The sequence below is a fragment of the Oncorhynchus mykiss genome, chromosome 6 (genome assembly GCF_057628025.1).
Source record: "Oncorhynchus mykiss isolate SJ-2025 chromosome 6, ASM5762802v1, whole genome shotgun sequence".
Lineage (NCBI taxonomy): Eukaryota > Metazoa > Chordata > Actinopteri > Salmoniformes > Salmonidae > Oncorhynchus > Oncorhynchus mykiss.
The window spans coordinates 35,416,990-35,443,003 of NC_143027.1; the positions used below are offsets into that span (position 1 = coordinate 35,416,990).

The window sequence follows — 26,014 nt, forward strand, 5'->3', positions numbered from 1 at the left end:
CAATGGATTCTCTTCCATACTTTGCAAGTCACCCTGCATTTGGGTATCTAGTAAAGTAAACAAAGACATATGCAAAAATAGTAATTATATGCGCACACAGTAGAACTGCTTTGGTTCTCAATGGTCTGTTCTTGTTTCATTCAAATCCTCTCGAATTGTTTATTGTCATACACAACCTCTTATTCCCAACCTATTCTCCCCAAGGGGCAAAATGGTTCATGTGAAGTAGGTCATGCACAACCTGCATTTATTTGACATGTAAAACATCCCAGCCTCATCAACTATCAGTCAATCTACTCAGAGTAACCTAATGGTCTCTGTGAGGAGAAACGGTGTTGTCATGATCATGATGGACCACCTTGTCCTTTATTGATGGCCCGGGTTGCTGGCAGCACAGACCGTCTAGCCTCCCTGTGTCTTTCTGTCAGTGTAGAGGGACAGGATGGAGAGTGAAGAGGAGTGGAGATTCCTGCATCACAAATGGCACCCTATTCCTGGTGGCCAGCTCTCCAGATGTTCCAGGGGCACAGAGGGTCAGATGTGAAGGGTATCAGAGACAGGAGCAACAACACGGGTCACAGAGGTCACACACGTCCCCGATGGACACATCAGTCATCGAGGGGGCGTCCCTTGGCCTGTCGTCAGTCTGGTGTCCCCTCCTCCCTCCCTCCATCCCTCCCTTTATTGCTCCCTCCATTCATCCACCCCCCCCCCCCCCATCCATAATCTCCTCCCTCCATCCCTCCCTTCAGTGCCACACCAGGCACGTGTACATAAGGGCTAAATCCCCAGAGTACACAGGCCACAGGAACGACTTTTAAAAAGATCAATAGTGGCCTGAAATGTCATCTGGTGAACAGTGATGCCAACACTCCCCAAGGGAGTGTCACTGTCAACTCGTGCACTAACTGGGCCTGGGAGGTTCACAGGAGGGCTGTCCTCATCCTGGCTCTATCTCCATCTGTTGCCATGTTGTATCATGCATGACAGGTTGTTTTTGTGGCATTTTTGTTTTTCCTCCCCATTTTCATGGCCTAATTTGAATGACTGTCTATGATGTTTTAGAACAGCTCAACTTTCCTACTGTATAAAGGTGTGGGATTTTCCAGGAAAATAACATGTTGTCCTGAGAGAAAAGGGCAAAGTGAAAACCTGACAGCTGTGATTGACTGTGGAAATACTGTTGACAGTCGCCAGGTTCAGTTGCGAGGAGAGCTGTTAGTTGCTTTGGGCGGTGACAGTGTTACCAGTTGAAATCTTCTTGTAACCGCATTAAGCCCTGTGATGAAACATGTCAGAGAAGACTTCCTGTCACTTGGATACCACCAGGCCTTCTGTTTAGCTTCAGACAGAAAGAAAATCTAGAGTTGTTATGGGATTTGTACATTCTCAGCAATAACAAACAAGGTTTTCCTTTCATTGTTCACTTCTCATGTCTGTTTGTTTGTTGTAGGGGGATTGTGTATATAGCTATGAATTTACAAGGGCATTTCAGAACTTCAAGGCATATGCCCAACACAGTATGAAGCAGATAGAAGCTGAGAGCCATACATTTGAAGTCAGAAGTTTACATACACTTTAGCCAAATACATTAAAACTCAGTTTTTCACAATTCCTGACATTTAATCCCAGGAAAAATGCCCTGTCTTAGGTCAGTTAGGATCACCACTTTATTTTAAGAATGTGAAATGTCAGAATAATAGTAGAGAGAAGATTTATTTCAGCTTTTGCACACACTCAATTAGTATTTGGTAGAATTGCCTTTGAAATGTTTAACTTGGGTCAAACATTTCGGGTAGCCTTCTACAAGCGTCCCACAATAAGTTGTCCCATTCCCCCTGACAGAGCTGGTGTAACTGAGTCAGGTTTGTAGGCCTTGTAGACATGTATTTTCAGTTCTGCCCATACATTTTCTATGGGATTGAGGTCAGGGCTTTGTGATGGTCACTCCAATACTTTGACTTTGTTGTCCTTTAGCCATTTTGCCACAACTTTGGAAGTATGCTTGGGGTCATTGTCCATTTGGAAGATCCATTTGCGACCAAGCTTTAACTTCCTGACTGATGTCTTGAGATCCACATCATTTTCCGACCTCATGATGCCATCTATTTTGTGAAGTGCACTAGCCCCTCCTGCAGCAAAGCACCCCCACAACATGATGCTGCCACCCCCGTGCTTCACGGCTTCGGCTTACAAGCATCCCCCTTTTTCCTCCAAACATAACAATGGTCATTATAGCCAAACAGTTCTATTTTGTTTCATCAGACCAGAGGACATTTCTCCAAAAATTATGATCTTTGTCCCCATGTGCAGTTGCAAACCGTAGTCTGGCTTTTTTATGGCAGTTTTGGAGCAGTGGCTTCTTCCTTCCTGAGCGGCCTTTCAGGTTATGTCGATATAGGACTTGTTTTACTACGCTTTACCTGTTTCCTCCAGCACCTTCACAAGGTCCTTTGCTGTTGTTCTGGGATTGATTTGCACTTTTCGCACCAAAGTATGTTCATCTCTAGGAGACAGAACGCATCTCCTTCCTGAGCAGTATGACGGCTGCGTGGTCCCATGGTTTCTATACTTGCGTACTAATGTTTGTACAAATGAATGTGGTACCTTCAGGCATTTGGAAATTGCTTCCAAGGATGAACCAGACTTTTGGAGGTCTACAATGTTTTTCTGAGGTCTTCACTGATTTCTTTTGATTTTCCCATGATGTCAAGCAAAGAGGCACTGATTTTGAAGGTAGGCCTTGAAATACATCCACAGGTACACCTCCAATTGACTCAAATTATGTAAATTAGCCTATCAGAAGCTTCTAAAGCCATAGCATTTTCTGGAATTTTCCAAGCTGTTTAATTAAAGGCACAGTCAACTTAGTGCATGTAAACTTCTGACCCACTGGAATTGTGATACAGTGAATTATAAGTGAAATAATCTGTCTGTAAACAATTGTCCTAACCGACTTGCCAAAACTATAGTTTGTTAACAAGAAATGTATGGAGTGGTTGAAAAACGAGTTTTAATGACACCAACCTAAGTGTATGTAAACTTCTGACTTCAACTATGTATGATAGTATACCATTTTAGCAACAGCCCCTAGGCAGACCAGACAGTAGTAGGGGTTGTTATCTTCTTGCTCCTACTTGAGACGCAGATGTCTCAAGTAGGCACCTGGAAATGCAAATGCGCTACGCTAAATGCTAAATGTACTCGTTAAAACTCAAACGTTCATCAAAATACACATGCAGGGTATTGAATTAAAGCTACACTCGTTGTGAATCTAGCCAACAAGTCAGATTTTTAAAATGCTTTTCGGCGAAAGCATGAGAAGCTATTATCTGATAGCATGCAACACCCCAAAATGCCTGAATGCGACGTAAACAAAGATTTAGCGTAGCCGGCGCTACACAAAACGCAGAAATAAAATATAAAACATTCATTACCTTTGACGAGCTTCTTTCTTGGCACTCCTATATACTCCTATATACTCCTATATGCCATAAACATCACTATTGGGTCTTTTTTTCGATTAAATCGGTCCATATATACCCAAAATAGCCATCTATGGAAGCTGTGTAAATCAGAAAAAAACATTGTTTTAACACGCAGCGTCATTTTTTTAAATTAAAAAAGTCGACGATAAACTTTCACAAAACACTTCGAAATACTTTTGTAATCCAACTTTAGGTATTAGTAAACGTTTATAATCTATCAAAATGATTACAGGGCGATGTGTATTCAATAGCTCCTCGTCTTCAAATCAATGGCTGAAAATGTGCACTTCAAAACATCCTGGCGGAGACCGGAAGAAATGGAATCCAGTTAGTTGGATTTACCAACAAAAAACTCCCCGGATAATGACGACAATGGCGACATCGTGTGGAATCTGTAGGAATTGCATGAAACAATCCATGAAAGTGACGCATGGATATTATTTTTAGCTTTCAGTGAGCAGTTTTTCTTGCGCTTTTCGATGAAACACACGATCTGTTATAGTCACAGCCGTGATTTAACCAGTTTTAGAAACTTCAGAGTGTTTTCTATCCACACATACTAATCATATGCATATACTATATTCCTGGCATGAGTAGCAGGACGCTGAAAAGTTGCGCGATTTTTAACAGAGTGTTCGAAAAAGGAGGGGGTAGGATGAAGAGGTTATGTCATCTTGCCTTAAACATTGATTTTGAATCAGATCCTGGTGCCCTTCATTAGAATGAGAAGGTAAATGGCAGCCCTGGCTGTGTGTATGCTTGCGTGGGAGCATGGTTGTGTGTATCTGTGTGTGTGCATGCATGTGTGAAGTGGACTCCTCCTCCCCCCCCCCCCCCCCCCCCCCCTCGGCCTGGTCTAGTCTGGCGAACCGTTTTAATGAGGAGATTGAGAGTCTCCCCCCGCCTCCATTACAACCCATTATAATCATCATTAAGATAACCCACCACCACTCATTGTGTTCTCAGTGTCACAGCTTCAGCCGTCCTAGTGGCTCAACTCTGGTAGCAACACTGCTGCCTTCAGTTCCTCCACAATGTGTCTAGGAAAGAGAGGGGTTTCCACGGCAACATCAGTGAAGGGTGACATTTCAACAGAGAATTATTTGCCTTTCACTCTCTCTCTCTCTCTCCCTCTCTCTCTGAGACAAGGCCCCCACCCAGACAAGGCATCATATTCCAAACTCTTTTTTTATAATAAAGCCGTATTATTATAACCAGACCTGAATTCATTAGGAAAGTCGTGACACCTTTGCCTCCCCCGTTGCTCCTGTAAAGTTGAAGGGGGAACGTGTTTAAAATCGCCATACAGCGTTTTATTACCTTTTATGGGCGTTTGAATCCTTGGACAATTAAGCGGGTTCTAATAAGCCCTGGATATTCTATTAGGAGTCTATCTGCTCTGAGGCTCTGAGCTGAGAGGAGCTGAGCTCTCACTGGCTGCTAAAGGCTGGAGACTAGCTCTCCCTGGCTGCTAAAGGCTGGAGACTAGCTCTCACTGGATGCTGAAGGCTGGAGACTAGCTCTCACTGGATGCTGAAGGCTGGAGACTAGCTCTCACTGGATGCTGAAGGCTGGAGGCTAGCTCTCACTGGCTGCTAAAGGCTGGAGGCTAGCTCTCACTGGCTGCTAAAGGCTGGAGGCTAGCTCTCACTGGCTGCTAAAGGCTGGAAGCTAGCTCTCACTGGCTGCTAAAGGCTGGAAGCTAGCTCTCACTGGCTGCTAAAGGCTGGAGGCTAGCTCTCACTGGCTGCTAAAGGCTGGAGGCTAACTCTCACTGGCTGCTAAAGGCTGGAGGCTAACTCTCACTGACTGCTAAAGGCTGGAGGCTAGCTCTCACTGGCTGCTAAAGGCTGGAGGCTAGCTCTCACTGGCTGCTAAAGGCTGGAGGCTAACTCTCACTGACTTCTAAAGGCTGGAGGCTAACTCTCACTGACTGCTAAAGGCTGGAGTCTAGCTCTCACTGGCTGCTAAAGGCTGGAGGCTAGCTCTCACTGGCTGCTAAAGGCTGGAGGCTAACTCTCACTGGCTGCTAAAGGCTGGAGGCTAACTCACTGGCTGCTAAAGGCTGGAGGCTAGCTCTCACTGGCTGCTAAAGGCTGGAGGCTAACTCTCACTGGCTGCTAAAGGCTGGAGGCTAGCTCCCACTGGCTGCTAAAGGCTGGAGGCTAGCTCTCACTGACTGCTAAAGGCTGGAGGCTAACTCTCACTGGCTGCTAAAAGCTGGAGGCTAACTTTCACTGGCTGCTAAAGGCTGGAGGCTAACTCTCACTGGCTGCTAAAGGCTGGAGGCTAGCTCTCACTGGCTGCTAAAGGCTGGAGGCTAACTTTCACTGGCTGCTAAAGGCTGGAGGCTAACTCTCACTGGCTGCTTGCTGCAGGGCTGTGCTGCGCCCATGGAGCTGTTTAATTGAGGCTCTAGTAAGCCTTCTTGAATCCGCTGCATTAGAAGCAGAGATTAGAGATGCTTAAAGGTCCATTCTCTCCTTGGCTCTTCTCTCCCTCTATCTTGATCTGTCACTCTCAATTTGCTCCTTTCATATTTGTTCTGTGATATTTCTATATTCAGAGGGATTCCACTTGCTCCTTGCTGCTTTGCTAATTTGAAACGTATATTTTAGGTTTACCGCTGCTACCACTGTCTTGTTTAGTAATATTGTATCCACCCTGCGCGTTTAAATGTAGCTAGCTGACTGTGGTGAAATATGCCATTATCACTACTACCACTTGTTCTGTCATCCACCATTTTCTCCAGCAGTGCTTTTTTGTCAGTAGATTCCGATTAAATTCTCCTTGAGCTGTATATTTCTTTTTGTGGTATTAGTTATTTCGTAGAAACATTATAACCCATTAAAATGTTGTGCTCTCGGTACTGATCAGGGCAGTTCTATGGAATGCTCTTCATTATAAAAGCTCCTTGTCTTCCCAGGCACCCAGATGAATTGGCTGTGATGAAGTGGCTGGCTGGGTTCAAAGTGCTTGGCTACAGCTTTAGAAATCCCTTGAAAGATCTGGGGGAGGGAGAAGCAAAAAGTCCATGATAAGGGGCAATGATCTCTTTTCACAGCACAATTGAAACATAATTATTTCATGCCCGATTGTGTGCTCAGCAAAGCCCTGAATAGGAGCGGCATTTAACTTTAATTAGGTGTGATTTATTCATACTGACTGGATCGCTCGCAGAAATTTGATCATCTGATTATAGTCAAGCATGAAAATGACCTGATTAAACACTTCATGAAACGGGGAAAGAAACGGGGAACCTTGGGTAGAAGAAGTGAAGAGGCAGTAAGGTGAGGGAGAGAGTCGCAGGGGAGGCAGCTATTGGCTTAGCTCTGTCTTCTGGACCTACATACCACACATAGTTCTCCATAACTGTTAAACAGACATTTCTCCAAGCTTTTTCCTTTCACCAGGCAATGGTGAACCGTACTAAGAAATGGGTTGAATTCTAATAAGGGGAACATTTTCAATTGTTATGGTGGATGCTTACCAACACGTTTGTTGTTTATTTGTCTATCCAGGTGTGTCAACGAATGAGAATCCCGAGTCCAAGACTGTCAGCTCGGCCAAAGTCTCTGGGCTCCAGCGTAGCCAGGAGCAGAGTAACGAGGTGTCCTTCGCCCCGCCCGTGTCCAGCCCCACCCCGGCCTCCCCGCCTTCGGGCTCCCCTGCCCCTGCTGCCACTGCGGCAGGCCCCCCTCAGCCCCTCCCCAAGGCGCAGCTCACCTCCCCGCCCCCCCTCCTCATCAAGAGAGAGTCAGATCGGGTGCCGCCCATCCCCAGATTCCCCACCCCTCCCCTGCTGAGGGCCCAGCCCCACCCTCTCCAGGAGCACCGGGTCCCCGTCTCGCTCCCTCCCCCCCAGCACCAACACCACGCCAGGCCTCTCATCAGCCACCAAGTGCACCAGCATCACCCGCTGCATTACAACAGCCTGCACGACATCAGGTACAGTAGGACACCATCTGATCCATATGCTCTGAATCTGTTTAGTTATGTCTGATCCGTATGCTCTGGGTCTGTTTAGTTATGTCTGATCCGTATGCTCCGAGTCTGTTTAGTTATGTCTGATCTGTATGCTCTGGGTCTGTTTAGTAATGTCAGATCATTATGCTCTGGGTCTGTTTAGTTATGCCTAGCATTCTTCTTATGCTTTATGCCATGTGTCAAACTCATTCCACAGAGGCCTAGTAGCTGCGGGTTTCTGCTCCACCCTTGTACTTGATTGATGAATTAAGGTCACTAATTAGAAAGGTTGTCTTGGTCTTGATTGAAAGGAAAACCCGCAGACACTAGGCCCTCCGTGGAATGACTTTGACACCCCTGCTTTATGCCTTGCTGATATGATATAATTAAGCAATAAGGCACGAGGGGGTGTGGTATATGACCAATATACCACGGCTAAGGGCTGTTCTTAGGCACGAAGCATCGCGGACACAGCCCTTAGCCGTGGTATATTGTTCATATACCACAAACCCCCGAGGTACCTTATTGCTATTATAAAATGGTTATCAACGTAATTAGAACAGTAAAAATAAATGTTTTTTCATACCCGTGGTATATGGTCTGATATACCACGGCTGTCAGCCAATCATCATTCATGGCTCGAACCACCCAGTTTACAATATGATACAATTCCTTTTATATTGTGTACTCAAGTGGAAATTCAGGTCAGCACATCACATTATATACACATATTCTCAGCATTTACAGATGCAGCTTCCAGTCATGTAATAAACCAACACAAATTCACTGAATACACAATCTATAACTCATTGCTGACAAGGTTTTTCTCTCTCTGTCTTCTCTAACATTACATTCACAGCGGCGGCAGTGCAGGCCTCCCCAAACACCACCACCTGCCCCCCTCTCCCCACCACCTGAGTGGCCTCCCCTCCTCCACCCCGGCCCTGCCCCTGTCCATAGCCAACCTTTCGACCTCGCACTATTCCTCCCTGCGAAGCCCGGCCCATCGCCATCCGGCCATGTTCGCAACCCCCGCCACACTTCCGCCACCTCCGACCTTACCCACCAACAGCCTTGTGGTCCCTGGGCACCCCGCTGGCACCCCCTACCCAGGTAACACTGCCCTCCTGACCGCTCTGGCATCAAGGCTAGCCTGTCTCTAACATTAAGTAGCAATTCAGCCAAAGGAACAATCTTATATTGTGATTTCCAAGTCAATTGTTGCAGAAATAAATGTAAACCCAACTGTACAGTACAAGCTTCCAAGTACAGAGGGAATAAATGAAGTGATTTATGTAACATTAAGTAGACGTTAACATGCCAGGTTACATGGTTCTGTAACAAGCGCTGTAACCATTCAATTCTAATTGGATGATGTGGTAAGTGAACTCATTTATTACAATTTCACATGCACCAACAGAGGGAACAATGGTTAGATAGAAGACTATTAAATAATCCCATTACAAATTATAAAGGGTTCTGAAACATATTGATGCCCCTCCATGTTACTTCAACAGTGGTAGAGATTTCTAAACCCAAACAATATTAGCCTGCATTTGTCGACACGGCACCCCTTTGTTAGTTCTGTTTTAGTCGTCTGGGTTTGGAGGGAAATGCCAGAGGATCTTTTCACCCACCTCCACACTGCATGCGGTCAACTAACTGTTCTCTTATGCCAGGTCAGGGGGAGGTCACGTTAGATAAGACTTGAGCGAAATGACGTAAGACTTTCATATTAAAGCTGCCCTTTTGTTCTTCTACTGTGTAAATGCTGTAATGTTTACATTGTATTGAAATATGTCAAATGTAGACAAATTGTATCTTTATATGACTTTGTCTCTGAATAAGCTAAATGATTGTTTGTTGTCAATTATTCTTTATTGATACTATTTCAATGTTTATTGTACTGTAATAGACGATTAAAGTAATAGCACTAGGAGTAGCTAGAATTTGTAGCATTGACATCTAAGACAGAGTGGAGGGAGAGTCTCTTGTGTTTTCTGCTGAGGTGACTCTTGGTTCTCTCTTGTCTTTAGATACCAGCCTGTTGATATCATTCAACCAACCAATCATGTATTGCCAGCCTCATTCGGGGATTCTGATTGGCACATTGTCACAGGCAACTCTCTTACCGCCACCAATGAGTCCTCACGTAGAAAACCCTCACAGCATGAGCTGGAGAAACAGAGAATGCCAGGTGACTATTCTTTCTTCTCTTCTACCCGTTGTTAAAACTGACTGGCGTCCGTGCCTTTCTTGTGTCTCCCTTTCCCCCCCCTTTTCTCGCTCTCCTTTCTTACAGAGCATGACCTCCTGCGGCAGGAGCTGAATAACCGCTTCCTGGTTCAGAGTTCAGAGGGGCGGAGCCGGGGGCCGTCCTCCGCGGGGTCCCCGCTGGCCCCTGTGTCACTCCTGAGGGGAGCGTTTCACCAACACCAGCACATGCATCAGCACCAACACACCCACCAGCACACCTTCACGCCCTTCCCGCCCAGTCTGCCCCCGGCCGCCATCATTACTCCGCCCACCGCACCCCCCATGGTGCGAACCCCAGCCAGAAATGTGAGGATAAGTAAAGCTCCCATATACAGTACCTCAACCCCCCCCTATTCCTTGTCCCCCAAATCTCCAAACGACTCCCCTGGTCGCCCTCCTCCAGTACCACCCCCCCCCCCCCCCCCCCCGACTGATAGGGCCAGAGCCTACCCTCCTTCCCCACCCAACATGTTACAGTGACACTGTAACAGTGTGTTTTTACTGAGGGCTGAGAAATAGGAGGCAGGGGCATAATCCTCACTACAACCCCATAATGAGTAGTCTCCCCTCCAACAGTACACATGTTTGTAGTGGTTCATCCTCAATGCTGAAACCAGACCTAACTCACAGACTGCTGCTACATATAATACTAGACGTTATGCTTTGGGACCAGAGTTTTACATGTGGATTAGCCTGTATAGATGGCCCCAAGCTTCATTGCTTTACAATGCACAGAGGCTCACAATATGCCCCTTTTCCTTTCCACCACAAGGAAGCTTGCAGAAGCCATGCCGTTCAATGTACGTCAGTACAGTTGATTCAATTTATTCATCATTCTCTCTCTGAACATGACATACATTTTGCCATTTCCATTTTTTTGCCCTGGAACAAAGGAGACCGATTGAAGGGAGTGTTTTCATTGTTTTCATATGGATGTGTTTTAAATGTTTTTGAATGTTCTGATTTCCCTGCACCGCAACAGAAACAAAAAGGGCCTTCCAACAGATGTGTGGCGTGACTGCGGTGCACTGGGGGCTTATGCTCAGCAATGACAAATTCAAAGCCTGTGGTTACACTCAATGACTTCATTCCAGATGAAAGGGAGTGACGTCATTCGGACTGTTTTGATAATGCATAATTGCTTCCGTGCCTTTTCAACCGCCATCAGGCAAGGCACCGGCATCGAGTCAGCCAAGGGCAAAACATTGGCAGCTCTAGATCGGAAAAATTTTCCCCGGAAAAGTTCTGAGTATTCATCCATCAATCATTTGGAATGCATGTAGCAATCTGAGAAACCCATTCAGACAGGACTCGCATTTGTGCCCTTTCAACATTAGCCTAATAGATACAATCCATCATGTCATGACCCCTGATTAAGAGTCTAGGGCCCATTTAGAGCACTGGGAGCTATTTGCTTTGTGGAATCTAACATGTCATAAACCCCAGGAAAAAGGCTTAGCTTATTTACAGTACATTACACAGCGATGTGAGAAGCAGTCAGGGAGACTGTTTAGTTTAGATTGTGTCTCTTAGTCAAAAAGCATGTGTAGGCTGCTGTTATCCTCCTCTGTCTGCAGCTGAGCCCTCCATTCCTCCAAATGTCAGCCGGACATTATTTATATGCATTGATATGCACTCTGTTTGAAGAGGAAAAGAACTGGAGTTATTTTGTCCGCTTGCTAATAGTGGTATTGTGTGGTGTGTGTGTGTGTGTGTGTGGCTGTGTGCGTTCACATCTGTATGTTGTGGCCGATGCATTGTTGTCACAATGGAATTTTAAGGCTGTTAATGTATTATGTTTCATTGAGACGGTTTTTACTTAACCCGTGTTGTTTTCTCTCTCTCTCTCTCTCTCTCTCTCCCTTCCCTCCAGTAGCATCGCTATTTCACTTCCATTTGACTGTTTAGAGAGGCACGAGTCATGTTGATGTTGTGGTTGTGTTTAGTGTTGGTCATGAAGTGTGCAGTTGGATCGCATTGGCCCAGCTGTGCTCACTTTGGAGTGCTCCATGTCATTCCAGCTACGTAACAGCCCTTGGCTAATAGCTGTAATTAATGAAATGATGAATCCTCTGTTTTTGTTTATTGTTCTACACCCTCAAGCAGGTGGCCTTGCCAAATGGCAACAGCGAGTGTCTATTTTCCCCTCTGTCTTCTTAGGGAAAAGGAACATCCTTAATTGTTTAAAGATGAATTATTGAGCTTTAATTATCCAAAGCTGTTTACAATAAACCTCTGACAGGGCCCCGTAAATTACAAAGAAGGAGTTTTATAGACAGCCATAAAGCCACCAGCGAGTGTTGCTCCCCCGGTGTAAAACATTAAACAGACCCGTGCTTCAGAAGGGGGGGGGGGAAGGGGAGCTGACCGGTTGAATGTGCTCGGAAGCTGCATCAGCATTTCCACTCAATAGGGTGTCTGTGTTTGATTTGGGCCAATTATCGCCCGCAAACACAAACACGCTGCCCGCCGCTGTGGCCGTTCTCTGCGGCTGGATGTTGAATGGCCCCGCTTCACTGGGAGGCCCAGCCCAGTTAGAGAGAGGAGCTGTGCCGAGTGTGTTGAGCGAGAAAAACCGCCTCCTTTCCCGTTTGTGTCGCAGGAGGGAGGCACACATACACACACACACACACACATTTCACTGATTCATGTGCAACCCATTTTTATTTTTTATGTAAACCCAAACCAGCGGTGGCTTGCCAAGAAGGCTTTGTCAAAACACTTCCAAAAGTACATGCAAATGGTTTGTGTATTTACGGAATAGTAATAAGTTACTGTCCGTTGCAATTAGCCAGTTTCAAAATAGAGGAGCAGTATTGGCTTACATGAAGGCATACATAATCTGATGCTGCATATGAGGCTATAGTCTTTCTGTTGAAATCCAAATGTCATTATTCTATTAGTCATAGGGTATGCTTCGGAAAAATGTTTCATTATATTCAACCATTTGAGGCTTCCAAAGTTATTTCAGTCTCATGCTGTACATGTCCAAAACGAGCTCTCTTGCATGGAAAACATAGTCTGCCCAATTCAATTTCCCCTATAAAAGACTTACTGTTCTTATACCCACAGTTATTTGATCTTACGCATAGAATATTGACATGTCTCTGCGATTTTCTTTCAAGTCTCTCTTTTGTCTCACACACTAAATTGACAACCCCCCTGTTAGTATATGTTTCTCTGTGTGCTCCGTTTCGATAACAGAGATCATTGTAAAAACCCTACATCTGTCACAGCCAATTAGATGAACATTTCTCCAAATGTTCCACCCAATAAGAATCATTACTCAATCTTCTCGTTTTACACTGGGGCCTTTTTGTAAGGTAAGGAGAGCTCCCCCCACCCAAGTATAGTACTGTATCTACACCTAATTCGATGGCTATTTTTCTGTGGTGCAGACGAATTGGAAAATCATGTCTCCCTAATCGTGGTAGTCCAGTTGATTAGTCATATCGCTGATGATTTTAACGCCATCTCCGTCTGCCGTTCGGCCGGCCAACCGCATGCTAAATGAGTCAAACTCATTACCCCAGAATGCTCAGTGTTTTCTTTAAGCCAGCTGCTGTCAAACGTGGGCTTATGATCTGACTGCTGTTGTTCTGAACTTCCTCTCTCCTGTGTTGTTGTATCACTGAATAGGTGTAATGAGTCCAAATTGTGTTTCACTGTATTCCTTTGATGGTCTTTGGTTCGTAGATGCAGACTTCCTGTTATTGTCATTGGTCAGTTTGGCATCACTGACGTATTACTGTCTTTTCCTTCTTTTTTTGCAGTTCGACAAATACGCTCCAAAACTGGACAGTCCATTCATTAGACATTCAAATGTAAGTAACCCTATTTATTCCTCTCCACCTCCATCACCATGCCCTCAGTATGTTTTCTATCAAATCTTTACTGTGGTTAGGTAGTTAGGTCATTTCTTCTGCTGCACGTGTTGAAGTATGTGTGGGGGTCGTCTCTATGTGTCTTGTTGTAATCTGTTTTAAGAGGTGGTTTTGTGTCTCCCCCATGTAGTTCTTCCCCTCCTACCCCCCCACAATGCCAGGCATGCCCCCGCTGCTCCCCCACTCAGGACCCTTCAGCTCACTGCAAGGAGCCTTCCAGCCCAAGGTTAGCCCCACAGACCTACACACACATGTATTGCAGACGCACACACATACAAAATACAGCACCTGCTTTTACTCATCCGCTCATCCATTGTGCGCACCCAGACATACACATGTATCCGCATTCGTTCCCTCACCCACACAGGACAAAAAAAACATACGCACAAATAAACCAGCACCCGGTTTTTCACAAACACACCCGCACTGGCAACTTACCATTCTCTCGATGTCTCACCCAAGAAATGAGGATAGAATCAGGGGGTCTGAATAGCACCAAAGCCTTACTTTTCATTCTGTGTACAGGGCAGCAGACAGCTGCGTTTGAATTGAACCGGCCTGATAAATCTGCTCCTGCTTCTTTTTTCCCAATAATGGACTATGCAAACAAGGCCTGTCTCTAAGCTGGCTGGGCCTGAGCCGCCAGCCACCGCGCCACGCTGCACTGTGCAGGGGGAGATAAGCAGCAGCCGCGTGTGTGTGTGTGTGTGTGTGTGTGTGTGTGTGTGTGTCGATCAGGGCCTGGCAGGCGCCCAATAGGCTCTGACCCTGTTGTAAGCCACCAATCAAAGCTGGCCTAAATCCCCTGGTCTTATTCCCCACAGGCTCTATTATGGAGGCCTTTTGTTGGCTGCCTCCAGATGGTTAGAGTGCAGTACAGTTAGCCCCCTCCATCCCTCCATTCACCACCTAAATCCCTACCCCCCCCCCCCCCCATCCGCTGGGCACCACTGAGCAGCAGGAGAGGGGTTGAAGGATAGAGGGGTTGAAGGGTGGTCTGGTGCTAGTGGTGGTCAGAGTACAGTACACCACCTTAATCCCCCCACTGAGGAGGTAGAAGGGTGACGGATGGAAGGTGTGGTGCTAGGGTTACAGGGATCACCTAGTACTCTGGGATGGATTACGATGGCGGATCTAGGCATTCTGGTTCTTCTAGACCTCAAAGATATCCTTTGCAGTCTGTTTCTGACACTGCACCGGAGCCCTTAAAGGAGTGCTAGCCATTGACGTCACGCACAGTTTCTAGCTGCAGAGACTCTTTGCCGTGAATCAATGCAGAAGAGCCAATGTTTTTGAGTGTGAACTGGTTTGCCCATGTTATGCTTCAGTCTGTGCAAAGTCCATATTTCCCACCATCTTTGTAACACTTTTGCTTTGCCTCTTTCTCTCCTCCATATCCCGCTCTCGTTCTATCTCTTTATCGTTTGTTTTAGTCCTCCAACCCCATAGACGTAGCCTCCCGCCCGGGGGCAGTACCTCACACACTCCTACAGAAGGACCCACGGGTTAGTAGACACAGGCCCCGGTTGTCCCTCGAAAGCACCAAGCACACACTTTTCTGTCAACAATAGAGATTCATTCAATTGATTTGGTTGTTGTTGATTGTTATGTCTGTGGGTTCATAATGGTTCAGTTTTTTTCTTATCTCGACGCAGGTATCAGATCCTTTCAGGACATCAGTCAGAGTAAGAGATGGTTTCATTTTCCTTTCATGCACTGTCAAATCAAGTACAGTACCATTGTGTCATAGCATTGAGTAAATTCTACAGTACCATCGTGTCATAGCATTGAGTAAATTCTACAGTACCATTGTGTCATAGCATTGAGTAAATTCTACAGTACCATCGTGTCATAGCATTGAGTAAATTCTACAGTACCATCGTGTCATAGCATTGAGTAAATTCTACAGAACCATAGTGTCATAGCATTGAGTAAATTCTACAGTACCATCGTGTCATAGCATTGAGTAAATTCTACAGTACCATCGTGTCATAGCATTGAGTAAATTCTACAGAACCATAGTGTCATAGCATTGAGTAAATTCTACAGTACCATCGTGTCATAGCATTGAGTAAATTCTACAGTACCATCGTGTCATAGCATTGAGTAAATTCTACAGTACCATCGTGTCATAGCATTGAGTAAATTCTACAGAACCATTGTGTCATAGCATTGAGTAAATTCTACAGTACCATTGTGTCATAGCATTGAGTAAATTCTACAGTACCATAGTGTCATAGCATTGAGTAAATTCTACAGTACCATCGTGTCATAGCATTGAGTAAATTCTACAGTACCATTGTGTCATAGCATTGAGTAAATTCTACAGTACCATTGTGTCAAAGCATTGAGTAAATTCTACAGTACCATTGTGTCATAGCATTGAGGGTTTGGGTCTGACCTCGAGTCTTTTGCGTATTTCCAGAAACCTGGCAAGTGGTGTGCGGTGCACGTCCAGATCGCCTGGCAGATCTACCACCATCAGCAGAAGATGAAGGTGGGCCAGCTGTCTGTGTGTGTGTGTGTGTGTGTGTGTGTGTGTGTGTGTGTGTGTGTGTGTGTGTGTGTGTGTGTGTGTGTGTGTGTGTGTGTGTGTGTGTGTGTGTGTGTGTGTGTGTGTGTGTGTGTGTGTGTGTGTGTTTCTGTGTGTGTTTCTGTGTTTTCCTTTCCAGAGGATTCCTATTTTTCTGTATCTAGTTAAGCAGCGGACATTTTGGTTATGGCTTGGAAAACTCCTGTTGTCTCTGTCATGGTGTCACTGTCATAGGCACCCCGTCCTCATGGGGTTTAGTAGGCCTAATCAGCTTACCCTGGTGTTGTTATGACACAGTATGTGTTGGGGATCTAGTGGCATTATATATGTTGTCACCCCTGTCTGATCTCACACAGTGATTATAGTACTGATTATAGCAGATTACAAGTCCCTCCTTGAGCTATGACAGTGCTGGCATCAATTATTGTTAATTACTTACACATCCAAACACTGACAGTTCCTCTGTTTCTTTTCTTCCTCCTCTTACCTTTTCTTTATCTTTTTTTATTTCACCTCCTTTGTGTTCTGTCTCTCTCTCTCTCTCTCTCTCTCTCTGTCTCTCTCTCTCTCTCTCTGTCTCTCTCTCTCTCTCTCTCTCTCTCTCTCTCTCTCTGTCTCTCTCTCTCTCTCTCTCTCTCTGTCTCTCTCTCTCTGTCTCTCTCTCTCTCTCTCTCTCTCTGTCTCTCTCTCTCTCTCTCTCTGTCTCTCTCTCTCTCTCTCTCTCTCTCTCTCTCTCTCTCTCTCTCTCTCTCCCCCTCGGCCCCCCTACCCCCCTCCCTCTTGCTAACAGCAGATGCAGGTAGACCCTCACAAACTGGACATGAATGGAAAGCTGGACCTGTTCAGCCGTCCCCCCGCCCCAGGGGTGTTTCCTGGGTTCCCCTACACCCACGACCTGGCACGACCCATGTTCTCCTCCACAGGTCAGTATAGGGTTCATCGTCAGCCACCCAGCACAGGGCACAGAAGGATTATTTTTGTGGACGGAGGGGGGAGGGTACAGACCATTTTGTGGGGATCACGCTACAGACGTGCTGCGGCACCCTCAGCACCCCTACTTCTGTTCTCCTTTACCCACAGCTGACCCCTTGCTCTGGCCAAACGCTACGCCACGCCCGCCGACGTTAATTTCTTTCACATGGGTCAAGTGGCATTTTGAAACTTCGTCATTGGCTTGCATACTCCGATTGGTTAGAGACGATCCGACCGCTGATGACTTTGTTTTGTACAACACCCCTCATTTGGACGTCACCATAAACGACTTCAACGTCTCAGACTGAAGTATGTAGCGAGCATAGAGCAGCGGAAGAACTCACTTTGAGTCGCCAGGCAACAGCTGACTCTAGTTGAAGTGCTGTTGTTGTAAGTGTTGTTCCAGACTGTGTCAGATGTGGACATGAATATGGATGTTTCTCTATGTGTGTCTCTCAAATAGCACCCTATTCCCTACATAGTGCACTGCTTTTGACCAGGGCTGGGTGCCATTTGGAACACAATCAGTGTGATAATTGACTGGTAGAACCTGCCTTGAAGGGCAACATGGAGGCGGGTGCCCTTTAGCTTGTAATTATGCAGTATTGTATCATCGTGTATGGGCTTGTAATTGGCTCGTTCATTAACCATTCATGATATATGGGTGAAGAGCGTTTTGTAAGAGAGGTCAACGTCTGTTCATAACAAAGCGCCCCCATCCACACACACACACACGCTCACGTGAAACTATTGAATGTTATGGTAATTTCTATCAAGCCTTTCTCAACCAGCCACAATGAAAAATCAGATATCCTTCACTGTATTTGTGGTGGTTTGAATGTTTATCTAATTAGCATTGCTACTGTAAAATATTGATTATTTTCCACATTTAAAAGATCAGTATTAGCCATTCTTCTTCAGTCTGGAGCATGTCAGAGGTCACAGGGTTAAAGGTCACCATAGAGCTGACTCAGGGTGGTTTGTTTGGGGGCGCTCTCCTCTCAGACCTACCTCTGCAAGGATGCCTAGTTAGAGGTTGGGACAGATGGCTGCTGTCACGCTACTAAATGAGTGGACACACTGAGGTAACATGGTCTCTCACACTCTCTCTCCTCCCATAGGTTCTGGCCATCCGGCCGCCTCCCCGTACGGCCCCTCCCCCCACCACAGTGGCTTCCTGCCTCCCAGCCACTTGGCAGGTAAGTGTAAGTAGCACCACATTTTACAGTCACTTTTTTCCTTTTTCCTCTCTCACAGGGTTGCACTCGTTTTGAGAATACTTCTACAGTCACTAGGGCATAGGGTTGCGAAGGGAGGGTATATTACTGGTAACTTTCTAAGTTTACCAGTAAACGACCAATGTTTTGGTAACTTTTAAGTTTCGGGGGGAATTTTATCATATGATATCTGGTTGCCTTTTTGGGTACTGGAATTATCTCTGGCCCTTTGTGTGGCCTTATTGCATTTAGAAATATGTAAAATAATCAAATAAGATGAAAGAAAATGTATTAATAGAATGACAACGCTGTAAATCTTTTTTTTAAAGATTTATTCAAATAGCAATGGGTACGCAACAATGGGTATGAATCTTTGTGATGTGCAATTCAGTCATCATACCCTGTTTGAATGAACTTTTCTAAAGGCTTTCCCAATTAAATGTTGACTGCAAAGTGAATGATATCCTGATGATTTGTATCAATCACGGGGCATTTGTTTTTGCAAACTCTGCCATCACATGTAGCCTACACTGTACGTTACAAAGACACTGTCTCTTGCTAGGCACGCAATTACATTTCAGTCATTTAGAAGAGACCCTTATCCAGAGCTAGTTACAAGAGCAATTCGGGTTAATTGCCTTGCTCAAGGGCACACTGACAGATTTTTCACCTAGTAAGTTCTGGGACTCGAACCAGCGACCTTTCGGTTATTGGCCCAATGCTCTTAACTGCTAGGCTACCTGCCACCCTACAATTGATTTAAAGGGCAACTACATTTTTTGGGGGGTGGTGATCTCAATAGTGATCTCCCTATAGGGCCCTACAACTGTAGAGTGACTGTTCAAAATCACAAATAATAACAGCCTTTTTGAGATTTTTTTCTCTCCAAACAAGCAATGTAAATATGATATTGTCAAGTTAAAATGTAATTATTTGTGTATGGACGGTAGGTCATTATAGGCTTTAGGCTACTTGCTCAGCCCGCAAATTAAAGATAACATTTAAATTATGCACGCATCATCCGCTTTCCAGTGCAAGTATTGTTTTCATCCGGGCCAGTAGCTTTCAGTTGGCACTGCAAGGGCATAATTGAAAAGATGGCTAGTTATTATTAGCCTGGTTCTGTATGAAATGCAGGTACATTACTGGACACAGGTCAGATCATTATCGCCGCTCGGTGGTAAAACATGTATGCAACCAAATCCTGTGCTGGTGCCATCAACTGAAAAAGTTGGTGTAAAAAAAAAGTGAGTCTAGAGCCCTGTAAATGTTTTGTCGCCAAACTGGTGCCAGTTGTAAAAAAAAAAAGGTCAGTGGTTGGAAGTGTGCCATTGTTGATTAGATGCTTTTTTCATTAATTAGGCTATTTTCTCTTGAGCCATATTGTCTATCCACTAGAGACTCTAGGACAATATGGACACGGATAAAAAACAAATACTATATATTCATATATATTTTCTTCAGTTATTGAAGTAGAAATTACCAAAGTTACCATAGATTGCCATAGATTACCTGTTAATTACTAAAATTACTGAAAGTTCCAGTAACTTTGGTAAATAACCAGTAGTTTTGCAACCCTACTGCGGCATCATTTGATAACATAGCCCATTGTTGATTGGAAACGAAGTTCACTTGAAGGTTATAATCGGCATTTAGAGGTCCTTAGTTAGCTAGTGAGGTCATCCTATTGCTCCATTTCTTGCACTGAATTTTACTTTAGGGCTGTGTATAGAGAGCCCTCCCCCTGTGATTCATTAAATACACCCTTGAATAACCCTCCTTCCTGTACTGATGTGGATGGAAGGCAACTCTGGGCTTGTTGAGGTAGTATTTCTAATCCCCCAACTTTATTTTCCAGCCCCTTTGTTCAAGTGAAGGTTTTTCACTGCACAACACTGTCTTATTTCGTACTGTCTTGGACAGAGGCAGATGGCCTCAGCAAATATGACATTTTACCTTGAGGCTTCTTTCTATAGCATCTTCAAGTTTTGCTCGTCTATTACACAGACAGAGTAATAGAGGTTTTTGTATTCTTCTGTATTTCCCATCAAAGATGTTGTTTGGCTTCAGTGCAGCAAGATGATTTCATGGGATAAGCTCTTGAGTCAATCCAATTTGAGTTTATAAACACCTGGTGCCCAGGGGGGAAATGTTATTACACCCCTCAAAGATTTTGGGTGAAATTCCTGCCCAAAGAACGAACTCAAGTGTGACATGACAGGAATGATTTCCTAGCTGTTGTTTGCTGATAAATTGACAAACCGTGGCATTGCATTCACCACAGAGTGGAAGACTTTCAAAACTAGATTAAAGGATCATTCATCATTGATATATCCTCAGTAATTTTCCATTGTGTCTTCTTGACAGTCGTCCTCAATCTTGAAATCTTGATAATGTTGTCTCCTGATTCCTCCGGTAGGTATGCATACCTTTCCAATTTTAGTTCCATGTAAACTGTGACCAGGTTTAACTAAGGCACTTAGTAAAATAACATTTTTAAAAGCACTACGTAGAATGATGAAGGTTTATTCGGGTTGGAACCATTTTCTGAATCCAGGCGGAACCTTTTCATCCAACGAAGAACCCTTAAACAACCCTTGAACCGGGATTCAAAATGGGTTCTCCTACAGGTACAGCCGAAGATCCCCATGGTTTTAGGTAGAACATTTTTTCTCAGAGTGTGCAGGTTAAAATGGAAGCATCAAACACTGAAGCCTCTGTGAAAACTAGTAGACAAATATTCTCCTTTCAAGCAGCAATGTGCCTGACTGTCCAGACTCCAGACTAGCATGGCACATTGCACATATCAAATCCCCTTTCCATTTCTAGTCCAGCTCCAACCATAACCCCATCATACTCCCTAGCATCAGGATCAGAGATCAAAGGCTCTCCGCTCCATTACGGACAGTGTGGGAGTAAATCCAGTGTCCAAGAGGCGTGAGTGGCCAGAGCAGGCAGCCAGCCTCGCTAGCTAGCTACATACAGTAGGATTAGAGGAAGTAGTACGACAGAGCTCCGCTTGTAAGAGAAAAGCCGAGTGGAACGAGTGGTCGGGCTCCTCCAGCCAGCTCAGCTAATCCCTGTTTGGCATTTTGCAGATCCTTTCAGTCGCTCCAGTACCTTTGGCGGCCTCGGCAACCTTTCAACCAGTGCCTTCGGAGGATTAGGCAACCCCTCGCTTGGTAAGCGCCGACCCCCCCTCCCCCTCCCCCGCCCCCCACGGCCAGACACAGCGCAGCTCAGCTTTAGACCACAGGGAAGGGCCAGGAAGGAAAGAAATCAAGGCACTTAGCGCTGCATCAAATGCCAAAATAAAACTAGCACAGGGAGGAGCAAAAAGGCAGGCAGCACAGCAGCAGAACAGCACAGCTCTCTCTCTCTCTCTCTCTCTCCACCCTGCTCTCCCCAGTAGCTTGGCTTCAATCTGACAGCAACACTGCCAACGCACACAGCACTCACAGGCTTGCTGTTTGGTTGCTATTCATGTATTAATTATTCTACAAGCCCCCTCATCGCCACTGTGGAGGACTCTCACCCTCTCTCTCTCTCTCTCCCTCTTCCTCTCCATCTCTCTCATATTCTCCTCTGCCAAATCATTTCCCCTGTAGCGAAATGGATGTCAGTGAAATAGACACGCTATGGAATGCTAAGGTCTCCCTGGCTTTTCACAACCCTTACCCCCAGAGGGAAATTGATTACCCCCCCATCCACCCCCCTTTCCAGTAAAAAGACCCTGAGAATGAGGAGTGAATTGGGGAGCAGAGCAGAGTAGGGCCCTTGGTCCAAGCAGCTAGAAGCGCAAAGGGGGAAGCCATTAACCCTGCCAGTCTTTGTAAAGCAGAGCTCTTTGCAGCAAGAGACCGCTCAGAACCCTCAGGACAAAGACAAAGTTGCTTTTGTGTAGATTTTCTTTATTTCCTCGTCTTCAGACTCTTCCTCTGATGTTCTGTGCCCAGGAGGGGTTTTAGTTTGTTCTGCTCACGCTCTTTTCTCCATGTTTCCTCTCCTTAAGGCTCCAACAGTATCTTTGGCCATAAAGAAGGCCCCGGGGGCCTGCCAGGCTTCGGCAGCCCCCACCACGATACCTGGAACAGGCTCCACCGGACCCCACCCTCCTTCCCCACCCCGCCGCAGTGGCCCAAGTCTGCAGACGCGGAGCGCAGCAACTCAGTCAACAGCCACGAGCGAGAGAGAGAACGAGAGAGGGAACGGGAGAGGGAGAGAGAACGGGAGAAAAGGGATTCATCCATCAGCAAGGAGGAGAAGGATAAAGACAGGTGTGTATTCTATATGAGTACAACTCTGAATCATTTCCATTAGTTGTAAGTAACACAAATTGTTGTGTTATTTGAATACAAATTTTCATGCACACATATTTCCCCCCCAAAACTATTTCCAACTTTCTACCCTTCTGATAAATGCATATTTTTTATTTTGTTTGTGTCCCTCACAGAGATTCGATTGACCGTAACCGTCACTCGAACCGTTCCTCCCCTGCGTCGGCCCAAACCAGCTACCAGATCAGCAGCCTGATCCGCTCTAACAGCCAGAACTCCAGTGACTCTGGTCGCCACCACAGCGCCAGTGTGGATCGGGTCCGGGAGGCCGAGAAGGAGCTCCTGGAGCGCCACCGAGAGGCAGCCATTCTGGGGGACGTCAAGGTGAAGGAGAGCCGCTCCCCTGGAGGAGGGAAGGAGGTGTCAGACAGAGACAGACGCTCGTCAGAGGACCCCATCAAACCAGCCCACCGCACGCCCTCTCCCTACCCCAAGGCTGTCCTATCTGAGACAGGAATGAAGATGGCTGGTGGTCCCCCACCCACTCTACTCAAGGACGGGGACAGGGACAGGAAGGAAGGTCCTCCGTCTTCTGGGGGGGACCTGCTGCTGCACAAGGTGAAGAACGACATGAAGATCAAGGAGGAGCGCAAAGAGGACCAGGAGGTGATGGTGGTGAGCTCCGAGCCTGCCACTCAGCCTGCTCCTCCTCCTCAGCCTCTACCTCCTCCACCTCCCCAGCCCGGTCACCACCACCACCACCACCACCACCCTCCTCTGTCCCAGCAGCCTCCTCCCCCCTCCCCACGCTGCAGTGACTTGCCCACCCACGGCTCCCTGCATGGGGTGCACATGGCCCACTCCCTGCCCCTCTCCATGAGCGCCATGCACCAGATGGGCAGTCTCAACGTGCTGGACCGGGCCCGCATGGCTCCCTTTATGGGGGTGAGCCCCCTGGCTGCTGCTGCAGGGAGGGACCGGATGCCCCACCAAGCCTTCCCTTGGGACCCACTGAGGGAGGCCTACCGCAACCTGGACCTGCAGCGCAGGATGGACTTTCAGCTGAGGGCTGAGCAGGCCCAGCGCTTCCCCAGCATGTACGAGCAGGAGCGGGCTTTCCGGGAGAGAGAGGCCCACGACTACTCCCACCATGAGCACATGCTGGAGGTACGGCGGGAGCACGAGAGGATGAGGCAACAGGCAGAGGAAAGAGAGCGCCAGCACCTGAGGGAGGAGCTGGACCGAGCACGGCTCCACCAGCTGCACCAGTCCCCCATGGAGGGACACCTGCCACACATGCCCCCCTTCATGCCCCACCTGGGCGGCATGCCCTACCCCAGACTCAGCCCCTCCACCGGACACAACGGCCTGCTAAACCGGACGCCCCCCACTGCTGCCCTTAGCGCTCCCCCCCCCCTAGTGCCTGCAGGCAGCACCAGAGCAGCCTCCCCCAGAAGGACTACCCCCCACAACACCCAGGACCCCCGAGATTACTCCCCCTCCCGCAACCCCAAAGAAGTGGAGGCACGGTAGCTTGACATAACAGACAAAGGACGTGAATGCTTAAAAAGGCGCACTCCCCAATTTAGAACCTTCTAGAGAGAACAAGATGCACTGCTTTTCAATGGAGAAAGGCATAAGTAAAAGAGAAAACAGTATGATTGTACAAAGTAAAGATTTGTAAGGGTGAAGAAGCACATGCCATGCTTTTATTTTATATGGACAGGCTGATGAGAATGTTGGTTAGAAGAACACAAAAAGTATGTGTATGTTAGTTGCCGACTTAAAATTTGATATTAATATATTAATCCAATACCTTTTGTCGATTTTTCTGTGAAAAGTGAGATTCTGATTGAAAAGAGAGATTCTGATTGAAATTAGTTTGTACATTTCCTATCCTTGTTCCATGTATAGACATCATTTTTATGAATTTGTATTTTGTGCATTAGTCCATTTTTTTTCAATATTTATCCCAGTCCATTGTGAGACATATCAAGGATGATGCTCCAGAGTGGATGATGCTCCACAGTGGATGGGAGTGGATGATGCTCCACAGTGGATGATGCTCCACAGTTTTTACCCAGTAATTTAACCTCATGGTACCTGAAAATACTCATAAATGATCATGTACAAAGTTACATTAAAGATTTGTTGCATTTTATTTGTTTTGCCTTTGAGATATGCAGACAAATATATATTACGAGGTCTTTGTTCGGTCTCTGTAAAGAAGAATTAGTGTAAAAAAAAAATGACAATGTAAATTTATTAGGCTTTTTAAATGTTTCTAGAAAAACAAATGAAATCAAAACAGAACCACTTCCCGGTTGTAAACCATGGTAACAGACGAGCCTGTCCAATGGGAGGGAAGGAGGGCGGGCATCAGAAGGGGGCCTGGAATGATCTTCTGCAATCTATGCAAAGAGTCACTGAGCACCCCGATGGAGAGCCACCTGGAATGGAATGGACTGTTGGATAATGTTGATTCTGTGAGAGGAACTTGGATTAACTCAACATGTTTTATTTTCCAATCATGGGACATGGAATTAAACCTACAGACTTCCTGGTTACAGATAAGAAGAAGCTTACATACAGCCCCAGTGACAGCAAAGGAAGACACGTTTGATTGGGCGGCAATAGGACTTTCTCTGTCGACCGTTGTGGTGTTGTGCAGTTGTTTTTCTTAGACTTGTATACAAAACAAGTAGAGTTTTAGGCGTGCAAAAAAATGAAAACGAACATTCATGTACGGAATAAAGTTTGGACCTAATACCTGCATTATATCGCTTTTTATTCACATTCAGGATCATTCTCTGAAACCAGGGATACTGGATGTTAACCCCTTCAAAATGTCAAATGGTGACATAACAATAATACACAAATCACTGAAGGAAACGTTTTTTCATAGATGTGCCAATACTGCCAGTATCTTAGCTTGCTCATTTCATGTAGCACATTTCGAACATCCTAAATGAAATACAGTGCAGTAGCCAAGTATCTAAAGCCAAGGGGGGGCTCTGTTCTTATGAACATTTGACAAGTCATCTCACAGGGATTAGCTGCAAGGCTCTCACAGCTGTCCTGGGGGATCGATGGGTCTGGGGAGAGGAAAGGCAATAGAGGGTGGGACTAATAGAACATTGATTTTGTAAGAAAGCAGATTTTTAGTGTTTGTGTTGCAGCTAACCACTATTGACTGGAGGCCGAGCGGAGTATTGACCTGCGGCCTGGACTCATTAAGAGGAGCAATGCCAGGGAGGGAGGCAGCAGGCTATCGGATGTTAGAGGAGAGGAGGGCCGCTCTCCCCTGATCACTCTCCCCTTTCTCCTCCCTTCTTCTCTCACCTCCTATCCCCACACTCATCTGTTTCGCTAATGAAGCCGGAAGGTCCTCTGGAGTGGTCCGAGGAGAGGGACATCCAGA

At 46.1% G+C, this 26,014-nt stretch overlaps 1 protein-coding gene across 38 annotated transcripts in view; it reads left to right on the forward strand.

Annotated features, from left to right (window-relative positions):
• The window catches only part of LOC110525840 (autism susceptibility gene 2 protein), a 405,912-nt gene extending 380,552 nt beyond the window's left edge, over nt 1–25,360 (forward strand). For 4 of the 38 annotated variants that reach the window (XM_036979971.2, XM_036979974.2, XM_036979975.2 and 1 more), the window contains 13 exons: nt 7,010–7,436; nt 8,314–8,567; nt 9,757–10,016; nt 13,484–13,534; nt 13,725–13,820; nt 15,028–15,099; nt 15,250–15,279; nt 16,020–16,091; nt 16,918–17,050; nt 18,221–18,304; nt 21,415–21,498; nt 22,329–22,593; nt 22,770–25,360. In XM_036979971.2, the coding sequence (XP_036835866.2) occupies nt 7,010–7,436; nt 8,314–8,567; nt 9,757–10,016; nt 13,484–13,534; nt 13,725–13,820; nt 15,028–15,099; nt 15,250–15,279; nt 16,020–16,091; nt 16,918–17,050; nt 18,221–18,304; nt 21,415–21,498; nt 22,329–22,593; nt 22,770–24,126 (3,185 nt within the window). In that variant the 3' untranslated portion in view covers nt 24,127–25,360. Of the gene's footprint in view, nt 1–7,009; nt 7,437–8,313; nt 8,568–9,490; nt 9,652–9,756; nt 10,017–13,483; nt 13,535–13,724; nt 13,821–15,027; nt 15,100–15,249; nt 15,280–16,019; nt 16,092–16,917; nt 17,051–18,220; nt 18,305–21,414; nt 21,499–22,328; nt 22,594–22,769 lie in introns of all 38 variants that reach the window. The other 34 variants (XM_036979978.2, XM_090237743.1, XM_090237759.1 and 31 more) reach the window with 19 other exon arrangements.
• Nucleotides 25,361–26,014: the final 654 nt, after the last annotated feature.